Here is an 18,999-nt window from a genome sequence, read left to right as displayed (position 1 = left end):
TAATCCAAAGAAAATTCTTTGCATGTAAAATATGAAGGCTGGTGAAAAGATTAAAAACAAATAGTATGGCTGAGTGGTTATCCCTCTGCTTTGCCAACAGAAATGTTTCATTAAATTCCTGATGAACCAAGAAAGGCAAACGGTCTGGGATAATATTTTTTTTCCTTGCTTGTAAAAAGGTCTTATATCTAACAGAAAAAACCCCAGTTTTTTAATTTGAAGAGCATGTTTATTTTCAGCACTGCACTATGGAGCAGGAGAGGCCAGCTGCCTGCTTGCTGGTCCTCCTCTCTTGTGTGGCAGTGATTGCCCAATTCAGAAGACCCAAGAAACACACAGAGCAGCATGAGCTGCACACCAGCATATTTCACAGCAACACAGCTACTTTGGCCCTGATTCACTTTGTTGCTGGGATTTGGGTGTGCATGGAGGGAGAGCAGAGCAGAGAGAGTTAAAATCCATGCTAAATACTTTATATAGGATTGCTATCATTTAAGGTTAGTCACCTGAAAGTACAGACTTTCTCTATAAGCGAAAGAACAAACCAGACACCTCCTGAAAGCACTTATGCTGCTCTGCAGCAGTGAGGGCAGCACAGTAGGGATGATGTGCTCTCCAACACAAGATCCTTATCTCTCTCCACTCCCTATGAAAGTTGCCCAGATTATCAACTCAAATTTATAAAATTAGCTTCCAGGTGGTTAAAGTTGCATAAAATTAATCTCAAATATATTTCCCTGTGAGAAATATTGTAAAGCAGGAAAGGACATCTAAGCATCCTCTCACGTGCAGCAGATAAAAGGTTTTTGGAAAATATTCAAATTTCATAATTTCACAATCCATTTTCTGAGTTTCTAAAGCCACGGTTCTAAAATTTGCTGACCATTTTAGGAACTGACTGTGTGATAATGAAGTCTTCTGAGCATATCAAATGCAGTCAATTAGAAAAGCTGCTTTCTGCTAGAGAAAAATAAATTGTTATCAATCTGCTGACTCTATTTCATATCTTGTTTTCTGTTGACTGCTGAATATCCAAGACTGAGATCACATTTGCTTGATTTAGATTTTTCTTTTTCTGCACATGCCATACTTGCTTAGATTTTTTGGCCTTTTTTTTCCAATTTAGTTACAGAAGCACAGCCAAAATTGCCTGATGGAACTGCCATGGGAAAAATCTTACAATTTCTTTCCTATTGCCTAATGGAGTGAAAATGCAACAGTTGTAAATTATATTTACACCTTAAATAGCTTAAAGGGTAGCTTAAATATGAGGAGGTGGGGTTTTCTCAATGAATTTAGAAATTAGTCAATGCAAGAGTGTGACAGTAATGTTTTGTAGAGGACTGGGAAAACTGGGGAAAAACATTTTTCCATTTGTACTCTTCTTGGAATACTAATCAAATCAATAGCTCTCCATTGCAATTAGACCTGGGACCTCTGCAGCTGAGTTCTGAACCTTCAGGGAATGAACAAAAGGCCTCTCGTCTGAAAACATCAGCAAAATTCTGGTCTCTGTGGGTCAGACACAGAGGGGGTGTGTAACTCACCAAACAGTCATTTGGAGCCACGTAGGGATGGATGATGAACTTCTTGATGATGAGGCCTTACACAGAGCCATAACTTTGTGCTATAAGAGGCTACATCCAGTGTTAGGTGACCAGAAGGAGCCAGCTTTGCTTCCCTAGGTCAGATTTTCAACAACATCAGTTTGTGGTTATGTGCTTGGTTTACAGTAGGGAAACAGTAAGACTAAGAAGAAAGGATAAAAGAAGTAAACAAATACAGATAACTCATTCTTTATGCTAAAAATGCTACTAGAAACAGGAAATAGGAAGACAGTTAGAGTTTCAAAAAATTTTTATCAGATGTTCCTAACTTTCATGAGTATTATCAGACGCTGTTGATACGTGATATGTGGGGCTGCTTCATGTGAAGAAGAAAAATAATTATACATGGCTTGATACGTTTAAGCAGGTCCTGGGATTTTAAAATCCTTTTTTCATTAATCAACTACATTTTTTGTTTGAGCTCTAGCTGTATTGAATGTACTGTGTAGACAGGGATGAATTTCTGTGGCTACTAGGGACTTGCTGTGGGACACTGGGCAAACAATTAATCTTCAGATTTGATATTTCCTGACTGAATGACTGGCAAGATAAGGTGGTATTTTACAATTTTAAGATCATATGGGTTATCATAGTGTCTAAACTGTTCTTATGCCTCTATTGTGTCCTCAAATTGTGCTTGAGGCTAACCCAACCTTTGCAGAGCAGCGTTGGTCTTGTGCTCTCTGATAACATGAGGCAGTGAAGCACTCACTTTTCATTACAGGCTGTTCCAGCAATTACCTACCACCATTATGGGACATTAATTTACAGTTTGCCTATATTGGCCTGGATGGATAGAGCTCTGAGCAATCTGGCCTAGTGAAAGGTGTCCCTGCCCACGGCATGGGAGTTGGAATTAGATGGTCATTAATGTCCCTTCCAATTCAGGCCATTCTATGATTCATTCTATGATTATACTTAGGTGTTAACAACTTCCTCTTGTATCCTGTGCTAAAGACAACTTCTTCTGTGGGGAAGGGCAGCTCCTGATAGGAGTTCTTAATCCAGGCACTTTTCATTCTCTTTTCCTGGTGAACTAGAGATCAACCTTTGTAAACATTTCAGGATGATACATTTGCTAGAATCTGTGTCTTTTTACTTCACCCTCTCCAATTCTTTATTATCCTTTTAGTGCAAAGATTCATCTTGTATTCCCTGTGGCCTGTTGACTGACCCAGCTAGACTGAAATTCAGTCCTTACTTTTCCTGTGTTTATCACTAATGAGTTGTAATAAAACGATTGCAGAAGTATTCCCAAGTTTGCTGGGGCAAAGTTGAGAGGCCGATTCTCTGCTATATAAAACCAACCCAGTTGTTGTAATAACCAGCAGAAGTGGGTGGGCATTGAAGTCAAAATACTTGGCTGCAGGGATGTTTCAAGGAACCTCTCTTTCCAGTATGTCTTTCATTTGATCTATTTCACACATTATTTTTCATAATGTAACACCTTGGCATCAATTAACACACTATAGTAGTCAAGGTTTTTTTTCAAATTTACACCAGAATACTTTCTTATCATTGGACCATGATTAATCGATAACCAAATAACCTTTCCCTTTAATTATTAGCCCAAACATTCTAGTTTAACACAACTATAACAAGTTGATTTTTTTTTCTAATCCAGACCTTTTGTCACTCCAACCTCCTTGAGGAAAAGAATTCTACACAGTAATATACATTCAAGTACAAATTATATGTATCAAGCTTTACTTATCAGCCTTCCTTAAGGCCTAAAAGATCTCACCAGCATCAACATTTCTCTATCTCAATTTACCCAGAGAAAAACAGTAATCCTGGGAAATTAAAGACTCTTTACCAATGTCTGAGTTATTTCCTGATCTGAATACTAAGTTGAAGCACAGAAAATCATGGAAATATAGCTGTAGACCTGATGATGCTCTGCAGTCACCTTTAACTTCCCAACTCTGCTCAAGTGCCACAAGTGTGTTCTGTTCCACAAGTGTTCAATTTGGCCATAATTCTACAATTTTTTCCTGTTTATGCCGTTTTATTCAGTCCTCCAGTAAAATGTCCATAACTAAGATGTCCATAACTAAGATGTCCATAACTAAGCTAAATGGAAGGCACAGCACATGGACTGTGAGATATAACTGGACACCGAAGCCAAAAAGAGATGATCTACATTTCAAAGAAAAGGAGCAAAATCACTTAATATTTGATGTCCTTTTGGTTTGGACTGTTTGTGTTCACATCTCACAATATTGTCTCAAAGGAGCAGAGATAATTTATTGGGAGATGACTGATTTTGATCTCAGGAAGTACAGCATGACAAATCGTGCCAGTTTAAAAGTAATTGCTTTTTAATTGCAATGTCAAAAATTATACAGTCCCACAGTAGAAACATACCAGTCTGCCTCTCTCAAATTGCCTTTCACTCTTTCCACTGACATAATCTTCAATTAGCTCAGGAAAGGTTACTGTGGTCATGACTTGACATGATAAAACTTGATGTAGTAAATTAGAAATGAATAGGAAATTATTCATATATCACTCCATGTATTATTTTCAGCAGCGGGTGGGTTGTACTGAATACTAATGCCTGGGCTGTCCTGTGAGCTGACAGGCACCTGGGGGTCAATGAACTCCAGGCAGAGTCTGTTGCAAAACATCCCTATCAGAGATAAGAATGTTGTTATTACCTGAATTCAGTTAAAGCTCCAGGTAGTACTGACAGGGATATTCCAGTTAATCATTACTGAGACAGAACCCAGCCTTTTGTGCTGCTTTGTCCCCAGTTCCGAGTCCAACCAGGAAACAGCCCAGCCCCACACACATGGATAGAGCAGAACCTTTAATGTCCTGACTGTCCTACAGTGGCCCAATCCATGGCATGCCAGAATTCCTGATGAATACCGTGGTAAAGAGCAGTGATGACAGTGGAAGACTACAGAGAAGGAGAGCATCAGCCATTCCCTGGGCCTGCTCAAGCAGCTCATACCTGAGGAAGAGGAAACAACAACTGCAGGGAAAAGAGCCCCCAGCAGCTGGATAGGAGCCCTGTCACTAGAGAGCCAGCATTTCCCAGAAATAAGAGCTGTAGGAGGAGTGAAGAAATATGGTGCATCATTGGCAGTGGTGAATTTTTATTCCCTGTGTGATTGCCAGGATTTTTGATTGCCATAGAAAAGTCAGTGCTTGGTAAAAATGATGTAATCACTGAGAGGTTTCACCATGCACCCTGCAGCTGAAGTGCAGCCAGAGGAGAGGGGGATTAGCCAGCTTCTCTGACCACTTTCACACTTAACAGTCAGCAAAGCCCTCCAAACACCCACATTTTTTTGATACTCAGCAAACGCAGCAAATTTAAATAAAAATTCATTGCTTGAATGAAATAATATATATTTATTGGTAATAGACACGCATTACTAATTATGATGATGGACTAGCATAATAAAGAACTTTTAATTTTGTAATTCTGTATTTCCCTGTCATGTCTATAGTATCTTAATACAGGTCTCAACAAAACCACAGCACTTGTTACCAACTGAAACAGAACAAACTGTTCCCTACAGAAACATTTTTTCATGGGATGTTCCTGCCTGCAAAATTCACAAGATAGTCTCAGGTAAAGGCTGTTTTCCTGGCTGTAGTACTGAGCAAAAAAAAAAGCTGATTAATATTAGATTTTTACCTGACTGCTTCAGTTTTAATTTTTTAAATTTTCTGCAATCAGCAGCTTCTGTGAAAAGTATGCTCCTTGCAAGCCATAGGGTTATTTCGGGTAAGTCTTTCAATGAATATAACACAGCAGTAACAGAAACCTAATCTGTGACCTATAGGACCTTGGACAATGGCACACATCAAAGGCACCTGTCTAAACTGCAAGAAGCACAGATAAGATTAGCATTGGTGTCACACACTCCTAGAGCTGCTGCAAGTTTTTCTCTGCTCTCTTTGTTTCCTCTAAGAAAGGTAACATCCTTTACTGTGGCTGCAGGCAGCATGTGAAATGACACAAGCCTGTCCAAAATATGTTAATATACTATGCATGTGTGGTTTTCTCTCAGCTATGTTTAAACTACGAGGTGCCCAGAATCCTGGGTGAATGCTGAAGTCCTCAGAGAAATCCAGAACTACATTTCTTGTATGAAAAATAGGTGAAGTTCAGGCAAGGCCATGCACATTGGTCTTACAGTTTATTTCCCCAAAGGAAAATCATGGTCCAACACATTTCTCTTTCCTCCTATCTCCATAGTTTTTATTGTAACAGGTTTCTGCTGTTACTAGCATCAAGATATTGAACATCCTCAGGCAGGATGAGAGTGCCTGTGCAGGGTTGCTGGTGAGCTGAGCCTGTGCAACCTGCCCGTTGCCTTCGGCAATGCTGCTCGGCATGACCATGGCTGTTGCTCTGCTGCTGCTCATTATTTCCCACCTTATTCCTGTCCCAGGTCTTGCTGCTGCTGATCCAAAACACCAACACCTTGTTCCATTAGGATACTCTGTACTGCTGCTTGTAACCAAGCACAGCAAATATTTAGTTACATGCAGTCAAACACGTCCCTCGCGTCCTGAGGCACTTCATCTTTCTTCATTAACAGATGATATAGAATGAAAGAGTAGTGAATAACTGCAGGCTTTTGACTGAACTGAAGTCTTAGGCGTGACTGTTTGAATATTTAATTCCATGTTTGATCCACCTCTTCATATGAGGGCCATTGAACAAAATGTCTAGCACCAGGTGCCATTACTTGATTCTATTGTTATGTTATTACTGCTCGTTGATTTTTCCAAAAATTTGGGTGAAAACTAATATTTTATAGGTACAGCTTTGTGATAACTGTGGTGTATTCCAACAGCATTTAACTTGAATTCATGTCTTCCCTGCAGTGGAAGCACAAGCAAAGTTCAGCTGTAAAATGTATGAAAGAGATTAACCTCCATCTCTGGGATCTTCTTGGGATGTGGTGCTTTGCCTCCAAGGCAGGATGAATACTGCAGAGCTATCAGTGTAGTCTAGAAATCTAAAGTAACAGTGAAGCCAAGGAAGTTATTTCTTGCAAGATACAGATTTCAGTGATTTAAATGTGGATGTAGAAGACATGAAACTTTTCAAATTGTGCCAAAAATTGTAGGTTTTGCCTGTGTGTTTCAAAAATCTGCACACAGTGGTGGTGGCTGGGATTGCTGGCTTGTTTCATTTGTTGCATCCTTTGGTCATGAATTCTGAGATGCTGACCACAAAAGAGGCACATGAATTTCCCCGTGGTTGAGAAAAGGTATTTTTGAACTCTTTTTCCAAATTGAAATTTACCTAGCAGCTCACCAGTAATGATATCTTCGTCAGACAGACTTCACTGCCTATTAGCCTCCTAGTGAGACATCTCCTTAAATCTCAGTGAAGCAAGCTGGATTCTGGAAAGGGCAAAGAAAGCATTGCTCATATGTCCTACTTGTTGCCAGACAGATGCATATCCAATCTGCAATAAATCCACTGGGAAGAAAAAGAGCATTGGTAATTATTTTCCTACAATGATTTTCAAAAGAAATTTCTTTTATAACTCCTGTCTGGAGTCCCTGAGGTTCCTGAATGGTCTGCACTTCGATGCGCTGCCCAGATTGTGCCTGTTATTTGTTGTTTCCTGTGCACCAGCAGTACGTCTGTTTGGTGATTTAGTACCATATGACTAAATGGAACACAGTAGAAAGAGCACTAAACATCCTCCATCAGAGCTCTGAAGCATAATTCAGTTCCCTCCATCTCGTCAACTGATGGATCGAACCCAGAAACTCCCAGATTCCATGCAAATATCTTTTCTTATGGCATTAAGATTTCAGAGGCCAAGTTTTAGAGCACGTTGATTGATTTCTGAGGACCAGAGGCATTTGGAAACACCATCACCCCGAATAAAGGAGAGCAAATAGGACCATGAAGTTGTCTAGTCTCAAAGATGTTTCTTACAAACATCAGATATCCTGTCATCTCTTGCACACCTGCAATTGGTGGATGAAAGCTGAGGTGACTATGATGAGAAGTAAGTCATCATAGTTGGTTGCAGTAACAAGAACATTTAAACTAGTGAGAACATGCCTAAAGAATGCAAACATTTTAAGTGTTGCTGCAAACAGTGAAGTTTGTTTCCTTCTGTATATAAATTAGGAGGGATACTGTGACAGCAGCTGCTGGGTTAGACTACTGCTCACTACCAATGATCAGTTGAACTGATCATTAACACCCTTAAGAATGTCCCATCATCAGCAAAAATCAGGATCCATCAGCCTAAGAGGAGGAATAACACTCCATGATAACTGGATGTCCCAGTCACAACGCCAGCCAGAATGAATATGTTTGGATCTTTTTAAGCAGACAACTGTTCCCTATCCATCAGGTCAGGTACATTATCTCTAGGTACCAGTGGGGTCATGCTGACTGGAGTGTGTGCTGAAATCCTGCAGCAGCTGTGTCTTGTATTCATGAAGAAACCTAAAAGACATAGCCTAAAATACATGGGATATGAGAGTGTGGAAAGAGAGCTGTTGAGAGATAGGCATTGATTGTGCCTCTGCTACTTTCTCCTTTGATCCTGTTTTCAGTCCTTCAATTAATTCTGTTAGCAAGCACCTAATTATTTGGCCACCTCTGACTTACTCATCAATAGTAAATTACAGTAGCTGTTTCAAAGGATAAAATTAATCCTAATGATAGCCAAAGTTACTTTTGAACTGTACTTAGGCAAGTCCAGGGCAGCTTCACTAGCATTGAATAGATATATGTCGTTGAAAACAGTACTCTTGTAAATGGGTGGAGCTCAGCAGGAAAACACAAGGCCACTCAAGGAATACGAATGCAAAGAGAAGTCAAATTCAGCATTCAAGAGATAGGAAGGATGATATGTAGAGTGGTGCTATGAGGAAAGTAAGAGAGCTTTGATCTCTAAATATCTTTCTATGCTTCTAAAGGCTGAAGCCAATAAGCTAATGGAAATGTCAGCTGTACTCTTGCCAGACCTGGCTACAGGAGCAAGTGCGGGGCAAATTCAGATGAGCCATGCAGGTATGATCACAAGTTCCTACATTACCAGTCTCAATTTTCTGTGAATTATACTTTTATTCACAACTAAGCATCACTCCTACAGAATCTCATGTGATCGATCGTTTCTTAACATTTCTGTTGCAGGTACATTTTCGCTCCTTTTAGTTTGAAAAAGTCAACTTTACAAATGTAATTTCTACTAATACTGCTTGCATTTGACTGCCTGGTATCTGTTCCCTCACAGTTTAAAGCACTTAACTGTTGTGGATCACCCTTATAAAATTAGGTTAGAAAGCAGTTCTTAAGGTAATAATAAATAGGGGGCTCTTTGTGTTTGGAATTTGGCTTTTGAACTGCTGGCGTGGACTTAATTTATGTTTTTAAGCCTTACTCACTCTGGGAGGGCAAAGACACTCCCATTTACATAGGCTTCTGTGGATTGTAGTATAAAAGAAACATCCAGCACAAGGACGTTCAAGATAAAACCACTGGATACCAAGATTATGTTTCTAATTGTTAATATGAAATCTGCCTCTCTGAAAACAACTTTCCTGCCTTTGTTTTTAAAATATAACTTTTAACCTATTTTTTTTAATGTCTTCTCTCTAAATATCACTCGGAAATTGCCTTCATAACTGGTCCTCCTTCAGACTTGGGGGACTTCAATAAATATTTTCCCAGTCCCTTGCCTATGTGAGATCACCCACACCAGAGTATTAACAGTCAGAGCACAAAGCAGTTTAAGACAGTGAAGACAGCTGCATCTGATTGAAATTCTGAGAAGAGCTTGTGCAGCACAATGTAATTACTTCTCTGGACATTGGCCAGGACATCATCAGCTGATGTCCTCACTTGTAGTGATAGTGGCCTGGGAGCTCTAGAGACCCTGTACAGCAACCAACCTGATCACTAACCCAGGTGAGGGGTTGTGCACCCCAACACCCCATCTGCAGCAGCAAGTGCAGCCCATAGTACTTCATGTCATGGGTTTTTTTGAGACAATACTTCCTTTGGAATTGCACATAACCCAGCATCCCTGGTGTTCCAACTGTTCTCTGTCTCCAAACTTGCCTCTTTAGCTTGCTTCTGTGTCATCTGCCCGTGTGAGTGAGGAATAGAGCGTCTCTGAGTTTAATGCTCACCTGGAGGCCTCCCTGTTGGACACTGAGGACTGCAGGCTTTGTAAAAGCACTGGGAACTGAGCTGCCATGACACCAACATCTGTGGGGATTCAGCTGCTGTGGAGTAGCCCAAAAGCAGCGCAAGATTTTTCAGGGAACCACACCACCTCTAGAGTGACTCTAGAAACCACAGCACCTTCAGGCAAAAGATGTAAAGGTAACTCGTATTATTTAAATAATATTCTATTATCTGAGCACACTTATTACGTATAATTAGTGCACATATTATGGATGTATAGAATGCATTCCTGTTACAGATAATATTGTAATTCCTGCATTTTAAGATTAATTTTAGCATCAAACGTTCTGGCTGGCTGGAACAACTCTCTTCCTTGGCATACACAAAAGACCACAGAGTACTTAAATGCGCACACTGGTGGACGGCTTTGAACATGTCACAGGCTCTCATTATATAACAAAGTCCCTTTGATGTGTGTGGTTGTTGCCTGGAGATCAGTGTGAGACTTGCATGTTCCACTGGGTTAATTAAGTTTATCATTTCCATGTGGGGCCTGGTATGATCTGTGGCCAAGGCAGACAAGTAGCATTGGCTTGATGGGAACTTTTCACTGTTCTTCCACCTACTCACTATCACTTCTTTAAAAACCAGATATTTCCAGTGAGGTTTGGAAGCAAGTTTGGAAGAGGTTCTTGTAGCTAAATAAAATACATAATTTACATGGATAGCAGCATCTTTCTGAAGAAATCCCTTACGTATCAATCTGTGTTAAAGAGATAAGCTGGGCCCTAATGCATCCTTTCCTGCTGCTGATGCCTTTTCCTGGTCTTAAAATCAAGAGTCATACATGGTTAGAACGGGAAAAGGGGTTTTACCTTGGTATTTATTTTAAGGATCCTTAGGTGCACACGTCCAGGTCAAATGCACCGAAATGCGCCCCACCAAAAAAAAAGCCCACCCCGAAAGATCAGGTATAACATTATAGGTTTTACTAATTAGCGTATCTATCAAAGATTCCCCAATGAGAGGCTCAAGTGAGCCCCCCTCCCCAAGGAACCTTCCCCTGGATGGTTCTATCTTAGTTTACAAAATGTGTTCTGGAGAGGACCTTGGGGTCTGGGGCACACTGATCCTTAGCTATGAAGCTTCTAGAATATTTAGACTCCAAGCTTGACAAACAAGTCCAAGAATGTAGGCAAAAATCACTGAGAATACAGAAGTTGTAAAAAGGTATAACAGGAGTATAAAAGAAAAGGCAAAAAATCTTCATGGCATCACTACAAAGCTCTGCAAACACATAAAAAGCTTTATGATATGGCCAGTATCCTCTCTTTATCTGTCACCATGTATTGTCTCACTGTAGTAATAGCAATGGAAGGAGCAGGAGAGACACAGAGATATCCCTCCAAGCCCTCCAGGTGTTCAGTGTCTGATAATCCTCACCTTACTAGGAGGCTTGCACTCTGCCTTCTCCTCTCTGGCTCTTTGAAGGGAGGTCATGACTGCAGCCAAGGTTCAGAGTTCCCCTGCTTGGTCATGGAGGGAGCAGAAAGAAGTTTCAGGATGCTAGAACACAGAAATGCCCTAGGATTTGCAGCATTTATGGTGATAACAGGCAGAGGACATGCATGCTCTCATCAGGAGCACCATCCAAGTGACAAGATTGCAAGGAATCCCTGCAGGCTGGAACTTGCTGAATTTCCCATCCTTGAAGCTGGATTTTTCCTTTTGAACAATTCCTGGTGTGGTATCACTCTTGGAATAACCTGGAGGAGCAAACTATGTAATATATTGAATTGGAATGCAAACCTGGCAAAGGTACGAGTGAGGTGCAGCAGCAACCAACAAGTGTTGAGCTGCATTGCTCGGGGCAGCATCAGAAAAAAATAAGGGAAAAGTGAAAAAGGGAGTGGAATTCATTATCTAGGTTCAGCTCTGTCCACACAGAGTGAGCACGGCTGTGCAAAATATGTCTTGTCTGAACACAGTCTATACTATGGTTGGTCAAATCCAGGTGAGGTGATATCAGGTGGTAGATACCTATTGGCCCCCTCAGGGGAAGAGGAGGGTGGGGAACTACTGGAAGCAGGAAGGTTGAATTACTCAGTTCTATTCTCCTTCAAGCAGTCCAGCAATACATGAGATTAGATATGTAATCTGTCCCGTTGCCAAAGTGGTAAATGAATAAAGGAGGTTACAAAAGGAGCGGAAGCTCATTCAAATGAAATTGTGTATGAAAGTGGGCATAAAATATACTGCAGTAAATAGTAATGAATAAAACTTTGAAGGAGCTGACATTCTACAGGTTCTTAGGTAGTGCTGTACTGCCAAAGCTATTTCCTAGACATTAACATTATCTTCCTATTTCCTAGTGAATACAAAGAAACATGTAACTTTGTCCAGATAAAACCATCATATGTTAGGAGACAACTGTTGAAAAACTCTCTAATTTCAAATTTGCCTCTTCTCTTTTTAAAATAAACTAATTTTTGACTCTCCTAAGTTTGAGGAGAGTTTAAGAATTTGTGGGAGTACGCGGGGGTTGGATCTATCTAAAAAGATCATGCATCATCTAAAGCATTTACAAAATGTATAAGTATTCCATATTGCAGGAGAAGAGAAATTCCCTGAAGCTTCATGTCTGAAGCTAAAATGAATTTACTATCTTCAAAATCCTATCTTTCTTCCCAAGCAAACATTCAAATTATAATACCCAGGGTTGTCTGGAAAACAAACTATATTGCTAATAAGTAAGCTAATTTTTCACACAGATACTCCTAATAATTTTAAAGTATCTAGAAGTTAGCTGGATATCTTCAAGAGCAAATCCATGCAGTTCTTGTGCAGAATGGTCTAATCATGAGGCGTGGGAGAAGGGAACCACTGGAACTCTAGACCTCTGCCTGGTTGCTGATCCAGCCACTGATTTTCTTCCCATGATTGTCAAGGTCATCCAGCCTTCCCGTACCTTGTTTCCCCGTGTGTAAAATAGGACTGATTTTTCCATAACTCACATTAACACTAAGACGGCTGAGGTTGTTATCTTTTCAATATGGCAGGACAGAGGTCTTGAACCACACAATCAAAATTTAAACCCGTTCATTGCTTTCCTTCACTGCGGTCCTGCCTGCCCTGCTAGAAACGGTGTTAGAAAAGTCACTACCATCAACTTCTTCGAACATGAAGTTCTGACACAATGACAACTGGTCCACTGGGACAAAGAGTCAGAGAATAGAGCTCAGCTGTGAACTTTTTCATGATGAGCAGAGGTCCTCAGATGAACAACACCAGGAAATGTTTTATTGATGTTAAGTAGCATTACTCCAGAATCACCAAAGTTATACCGACTCCAGTGACTCTGTAAATGCCCCAAAGAAAGACTCATACGTGATTGCTGTCAAGTGATTGTGGATGTTGGCTGAAACACAAGGCTTGGTAGGTGCAATGAGACCTTAGATCCTCTTAGCCATAGAGTTGTGATCAGTGCAATTATAGAAAAGGCTGTAATGAAGTTAGACTCCAGATATATTTGCCTCAGACCCTGCTATTCTGAAATGCACCCTTCTGAAGAACAATCAAAACTATACACCCATGGAAGTAAAAAATTCCTTACTTTGGCTGAGACAGTTTTGACATCTTCACTCTCACATTAAGCCACCTTCTGAGGAAAAAGGCTGCACAGAGACCCCCTTTTTCTCATGATGCTCCACAGTCCTTGCACAACTGCTTGCATTGCAGGAGAAATGCACCTGTGAACTGCTGAGAATGAGCATGTCTTCCTCCAGCAAAGAGCCGCATGTGAAGATAAAAGCCAGCCCTGAATGGAAACAAGAAGATGAGGCAGAAGAAATACAGTGCATCTGTGGAGAGGAACATGCAACTCCAGCACATGGGTCCAGGTGCTGCAGTCCTGCACTCCGAGATGTAACTCACATCTCTGGAATCCCGGGCTGGAATTTGCTCTGGGATATGTCAGTGGCCCGATGTGCCTGCCTGGCTGGCAGCCACGGGAGAGCAGTGCCTTCTGGCAACTCAGAGCAGAGTGATCGTGCTTCAGGCAACAAAGTCCTCACCAGAGTGCTCCCAAGAGTAACAGCAGCTAAGGGTAGATAGGATTGGACACTTTCCAAAATATCTGAAGCAAGTAAACTTCTTAAGTCAGGCCAGCCCAGTGCTCTGGTTATAATCTGGAACTAATAGAAATATGTCTGTATACCAGAGTAGACATTAATAACTAACTACTGCAGTGTATGGTTGCTTGGACCAAATAAAGCTCCTAATACTTCCTCTGCATTTTTGACTTTCTCATCTCAATTATCTCCTAATGGAAAGGGGTGTAGAACAACACACAAAGTGTCTAGCAGCTGCAACTTAGCTGCCCTTTCTGTATTTATGAATCTACCTTAATAGTAAAGAGATGGTAGCTGTTTTCCCACCCTACTTGGCACCACAATGGCTGTGTCTTCCAGCCTCACAGCTATTAGTGTTGATGGCCCTTTTTACTGGAATTTTACTTTGCTGTGGGCACCAGTCCAACCAAATTTATCCTGCATGGCCTGGTAACAGCCAGTGTTTCCAGAGGGCATGCAGAGACTGGAACTTCAGTAGGAAGAACCTGCTTCTTTATTTGCCATTTGTACTTGGTAAAATACATTTGAATCCTTCTCAAACACAGTTTGCCTGACTAATAGCAGCATCCCACATTCAACTCATAACTACCCCTCTTAAAAATATTCTAGCAATGACATATTTACAGAAGGAAACAGGCTGTATTTTCTCAAGAGACAGAAATGCTAGTTTAATTTGCTAGAAATGATCAGGGAAATTGTTTTTCATGAAGTTTCAAGTTTCTTCAAGTGGACCACTAGCAGAAGACCATACTTCTGTGTTCAGATCCACAAGAAAAGTGTAAGTTGTATTTTACATTTCCTCCAGCTGAAGTTTCAAAAATTAGCTAAGATCAATTGTCATTATTTAACTCTACATTTTCTAAAATCTCTGTTCTTGGAGTTTTGGCTGGGGTTTTTTGTTGTGGGTTTTTGTTTGTTTGGATTTTTTAATACAGATGTAGTTTAATGAACAGAAAAATATTAGTGTCGTCCATACAGGAAGATAAAAGAATATAAAATTTCAAAATACCATGCAGGCAGTGTCGAATATGAGTTCTTTAGCTGTTGAATAAGGGATCCAGACTTGGGCTCATGTACCAACTTGTATAACTCATTCTATCCTTGCATCTCTGTTTACCTACCAGAAAATTAGTACAATGTGCTTCAGACTGTAGGAGAAAAGAGGGAGTTTATATTTTTAAAGTGTTCTGACATCCTTTGGTGAGATTAAAAAACTGAAGATTTGCACACTTATTGACAAATCAGAAAATCTTATTGCCCTTCATTACTATGATGATGAAAATCTAACCACAATGTAGCTCGCTATCAAAACCTGAATCTGCAAATCTGCAGAAGTATCTTTAAAGCTACTTTATAAACAGCACTTCACCTAGATACTGTGAAAGATCGTTCTTTGACAAAGGTGTAGCACTTTCAGAGAAATCTAGTAAAAACAGAGAGATAGAGTAGGAGCACTTTTAATGTATTTTGAAGTTTATTATTTTTATTATTTTGCAGTTTTGAATGTATTTTGAAGTTTATTTTTCTTAATAACTTTTAGGTCAAAGGCATTGTACATAACCAAGAAGTGCATAAGTGCATGGCACTGAATTCATCACTTTGGCTAGCACACCTCAAAGAGGGCCAAGGAGATTACTGATACACTTCTGCACAGAGTATGTAACATCCACTGGTAACACATCCATTGGGTAGCAATCTGTGGGCACATAACATCTATAACATCTTCAGCTATGTTAAATGTAGTCTGTTGTGTATATACAAAATCAGAAAAATATACTCCTTCTTGCTTATATACACTAATAATAACATAAGAATAAAATCTGGAATGGTTTGCAGTAACTCAGATGAGACCAGACCTTCATGATTCAGAGCTTTGGAAACACCTCCTCAGCATCGTTTGTCTTGGACCATTGTAATAAAAAAGTTGCAGAAGGAAAGCAAGCTTTCTGGACAGTATTCCTCAGCCACCTTTTTCTGGTCAATGTAATCTACATCTTCAACACAGTCTTGAGGACTGTGTTCTAGCTTATTTTCAGTCACAGAGGCATCTGCTGGAGTCTGAGCAACTTCTTTTGTGTGATGCATTTTGTTCTCTTTGGCAGGACCCACTGCTGTTAGTAAGCTTGAGTGAGTCAACCTGAGGTGAGCACTTTGTGGGCCTTTCCTACATAATTTAGATTTTAGTACACTTTTGGGGTCTTGACAGATCTGCTTCTGCTTCTTTAGGGATCGGGAGACTTGTTTCCAGTAGGACTTCTGGTTTGCTGCATACTGTGCACAGCTAGAAGGTTCACCAGAGAATTCACACCAGAACTCACTGTCACCGTGCTTGCACTGTACGTGCACAGTAACAGCATTTGTGTCCGTCACTGACCAGGTGCACTCAGCATTTTCTTTGGTTTCAAACTTGCCTTTAGGAGATGATTTTCCTCCTTTTGACTTCTGCCCTTTTTCATTTCCTTGGTTAGATTCTTTCTGGTTTTTTCTACCATGTTCTATGCCTTGTCTTCCCTTTTTTCTTTCCTTCTGTCTTTCACAGTTGGCTAGTAGCAGCTGGGAGACCAGCATCAACACACAAAGGAGTCCAAAGCTTTTGATCCTCATGGTCTCTGTTCTGCTTGTTATCTGCCTTCGAAACAGACAAACAAACAAAAAGATAAAAACATTTTCACTTAATGCTGGATTACATTTGACAGTTGAAGATTTTCAGATATGGCATCGCACTGCTCTTTGATACCTATTAAAGTAATGTTATCAGCAAAATGATCTGTCCTTTGTGTAAATAATACCCGGTTTAAATACCATTATGAATTATCCTTGTAAGTAGGTGTGGAGTAACTTCCAGTTACTTAGTTATCTGTGCAATGGGGAACAGAAAAATCACTCCCAGGACACGCTGCTGCCCAGTGACTGAGGTACCTTAATTAAAATCTCTTCTGGAGTCAGAGAAGGAATTTGAACCTGGGATTTGTCAATTTCAGATGGATATCTTAAGTTATAACAATAAAGCAGTTGTTCCCACAATCTCCCATTTTGCAAAATGACTCATAAGCATTTTTGACTCCAACCTCTGGTTATTCTTCGAAAATATGCCAGACAGAAAAGAAACCATTTGGTTCAAGTTGAGGAAAACTGTTTTGAAGGCATCCTGAAAATCATTGTAATTCACTGGTTATGCCAGTATTTGAAATTTGCTGTGAAAAAAAGTTCCAGACATCAAAAAGTAACTACTGATGTATTCTTTTCCACCTTGACTGCTAAACAAACAGAACTACCCTTTTGCTTTTGAAGATAACCTGAGGTGTACTGGGCTCTGTTTAAAGCCACCAAATCCAGGGATAAATGTGAAACTTCAGTTTTGAAATGTAGCTAGTTAGCAAATTATTATCAAGCTGATCCCTGCATCTGCAAATTATTATCTGCTGATCCCTGCTTATTTCTGTAGGTGTTTGTCTTTATAAAGCAGCTTTGAGAATCAAAGAGGGGTTTAAATCTGGCATTATGATGATTAAATCCCTAGATATATTTTTAGATGTTTCCATCATAGTAATTTCTGTAACCAAGTTCTTGTGTTCGAAAGCAGCAATTCATGTGCAGCCACGCTAATAAGGAATCTATTTCAACATTCAGTTACCTGCAAATATCTTTAGTTAAATAAGTTTAGAATGTAGAATACACTGGTAACAGCTTGTGTGAGCAGGCCCTACTTAGTTCTTACTTGACTTGTTTCATGCCTTATCCTATACACAAATTCTCACTCCATAAACCCCTCTTTAGGGAACCTCATATGGTATTTACACTTCTGTTGCAAACACAGAAAATAACATGAAAATGAATAAAGATTTGACAGTAACCTTCTGCTGCAAGTGGAACAGTGCAAAAGTAAGATAACTAAGATACATACCTTGCACAGGGCTCGGAGACACCCAAACACAGCTCCTGATGCAATTCCCCTTTTTCAAAAGAGCCGGAGCTTGTTGGAAGAGCAGTGCGGTATTTATAAAGGCAGGGACACACCTTCAGGTCTCCAGTAAGACTGTTACAACACAATAGGATACTTCAGTGCCATGTTCACTTACCTCTGACACACCTCCTTGGAAAAGTGCCAGTTCTCATTCTCAGAACAAAAAAAAGTGCGGCTATGGGGGTGACAAGGTGTGCTTGCATAATTTAGGTGTTTCTTTAGCCAAGTCCTTCCCTCCTCATGAACAACAGTAAGAACTTTATCAGATCATGAGCTTCTCTAAAACATTTTTTACCAGCTATTGAGGGATGTATCCTGCAACGCCCTTAACATGTTGCACTATCATCGTGTTCAGCAGAAATTGATAATGATAATGACAACAATTCCACAAAGCATTTCAAAGTTACCTTTTGAACCTTTTGTTACTCTGTGTCACAAAAAAGGTATTGAAGAACTTTAAAAACCCAGAATAAGTAACTATTTAAGTAGCCAGTAATACCAACCCAGAGGAGGGCCACTAAGTTGATCAGAAGGCAGGAGCACCTCTTCTGTGAATACAGGCTGAGGCTGGAGATTCAGCCTGGAGAATAAAAGGCTCCAGTGGGATTTTACAGCAGCCTTTCAGTACCAAAAGGGGGACTACAAGAGAGCCAGAGTGGGACTTTGTACAAGGCATGTAATGATAGGACAAGGGGCGATGGCTTTAAACTGAAAGAGGTTAGGATTAGATTAAATATGAGGAAGAAATTTTTTATGATGAGGGTGGCGAGATACTGGATAGGTTACCCTGAGAGGCTGTGGACTTCCCATCCCTGGAAATGTTCAAGGTCAGGCTGAACGGGGCTCTGAGCAAATTGGTCTAGTGGAAGGTTCCCTGTCCATGGCAGTGGGTTGGAGCTAGATGGTATTTAAGGTCCCTTACAACCCAAATCATTCTAGGATTCTCTGATTCTATGGCTGCATTTAGGACAGTGTTCATTATGGTGAGATGGTCATAAGCATGACACTCAGAAACACATTCGAGCTCCTGCAGAATTAGTGACAGAGAGGTCTAAGGTTCAGCTGCACAGCAATGATCTATGCTCCTCCCTCTCTGCCAGCTTTTGTGTATGTGAAGAAGTGTGTTACATCATGAGCGCTCATTATGGGACCAGAGTGAAAGAA

General features: G+C 40.3%; 1 protein-coding gene and 1 long non-coding RNA gene across 3 annotated transcripts in view; both read right to left on the bottom strand.

Annotated features, from left to right (window-relative positions):
* LOC109144909 overlaps positions 1-11,475 on the bottom strand; it is a 33,387-nt gene extending 21,912 nt beyond the window's left edge. Inside the window, exon 1 of the long non-coding RNA XR_002045949.3 lies at positions 11,185-11,475. This is a non-coding gene — a long non-coding RNA (uncharacterized LOC109144909). The remainder of the gene's footprint in view (positions 1-11,184) is intronic.
* Positions 11,476-14,981: 3,506 nt separating this feature from the next.
* On the bottom strand, positions 14,982-17,882 carry FGFBP1 (fibroblast growth factor binding protein 1). Of its 2 annotated transcripts, none has more exons than XM_010401878.4 (2): positions 17,776-17,882; positions 14,982-16,500 (listed from the first exon to the last, which is right to left on the bottom strand). In XM_010401878.4, the coding sequence occupies exon 2, from the start codon at positions 16,473-16,475 to the stop codon at positions 15,759-15,761; it is 717 nt and encodes a 238-aa protein (XP_010400180.2). In that variant the 5' UTR covers positions 16,476-16,500; positions 17,776-17,882; the 3' UTR covers positions 14,982-15,758. The 2 variants fall into 2 exon arrangements, with proteins under 2 accessions (XP_010400180.2, XP_019142498.2); XM_019286953.3 differs by having other exon boundaries at positions 14,982-16,496; positions 17,776-17,864.
* Positions 17,883-18,999: the final 1,117 nt, after the last annotated feature.

The sequence above is a fragment of the Corvus cornix genome, chromosome 4 (assembly GCF_000738735.6).
Source record: "Corvus cornix cornix isolate S_Up_H32 chromosome 4, ASM73873v5, whole genome shotgun sequence".
Lineage (NCBI taxonomy): Eukaryota > Metazoa > Chordata > Aves > Passeriformes > Corvidae > Corvus > Corvus cornix.
The sequence above is the reverse complement of the archived record's forward strand: the minus strand, read 5'-3'. Positions and strand labels throughout refer to the sequence as shown.

Excerpts from the sequence above, each read along its gene's own strand:
- FGFBP1 (XM_010401878.4), bottom strand. The coding sequence starts at position 16,475 with ATGAGGATCAAAAGCTTTGGACTCCTTTGTGTGTTGATGCTGGTCTCC.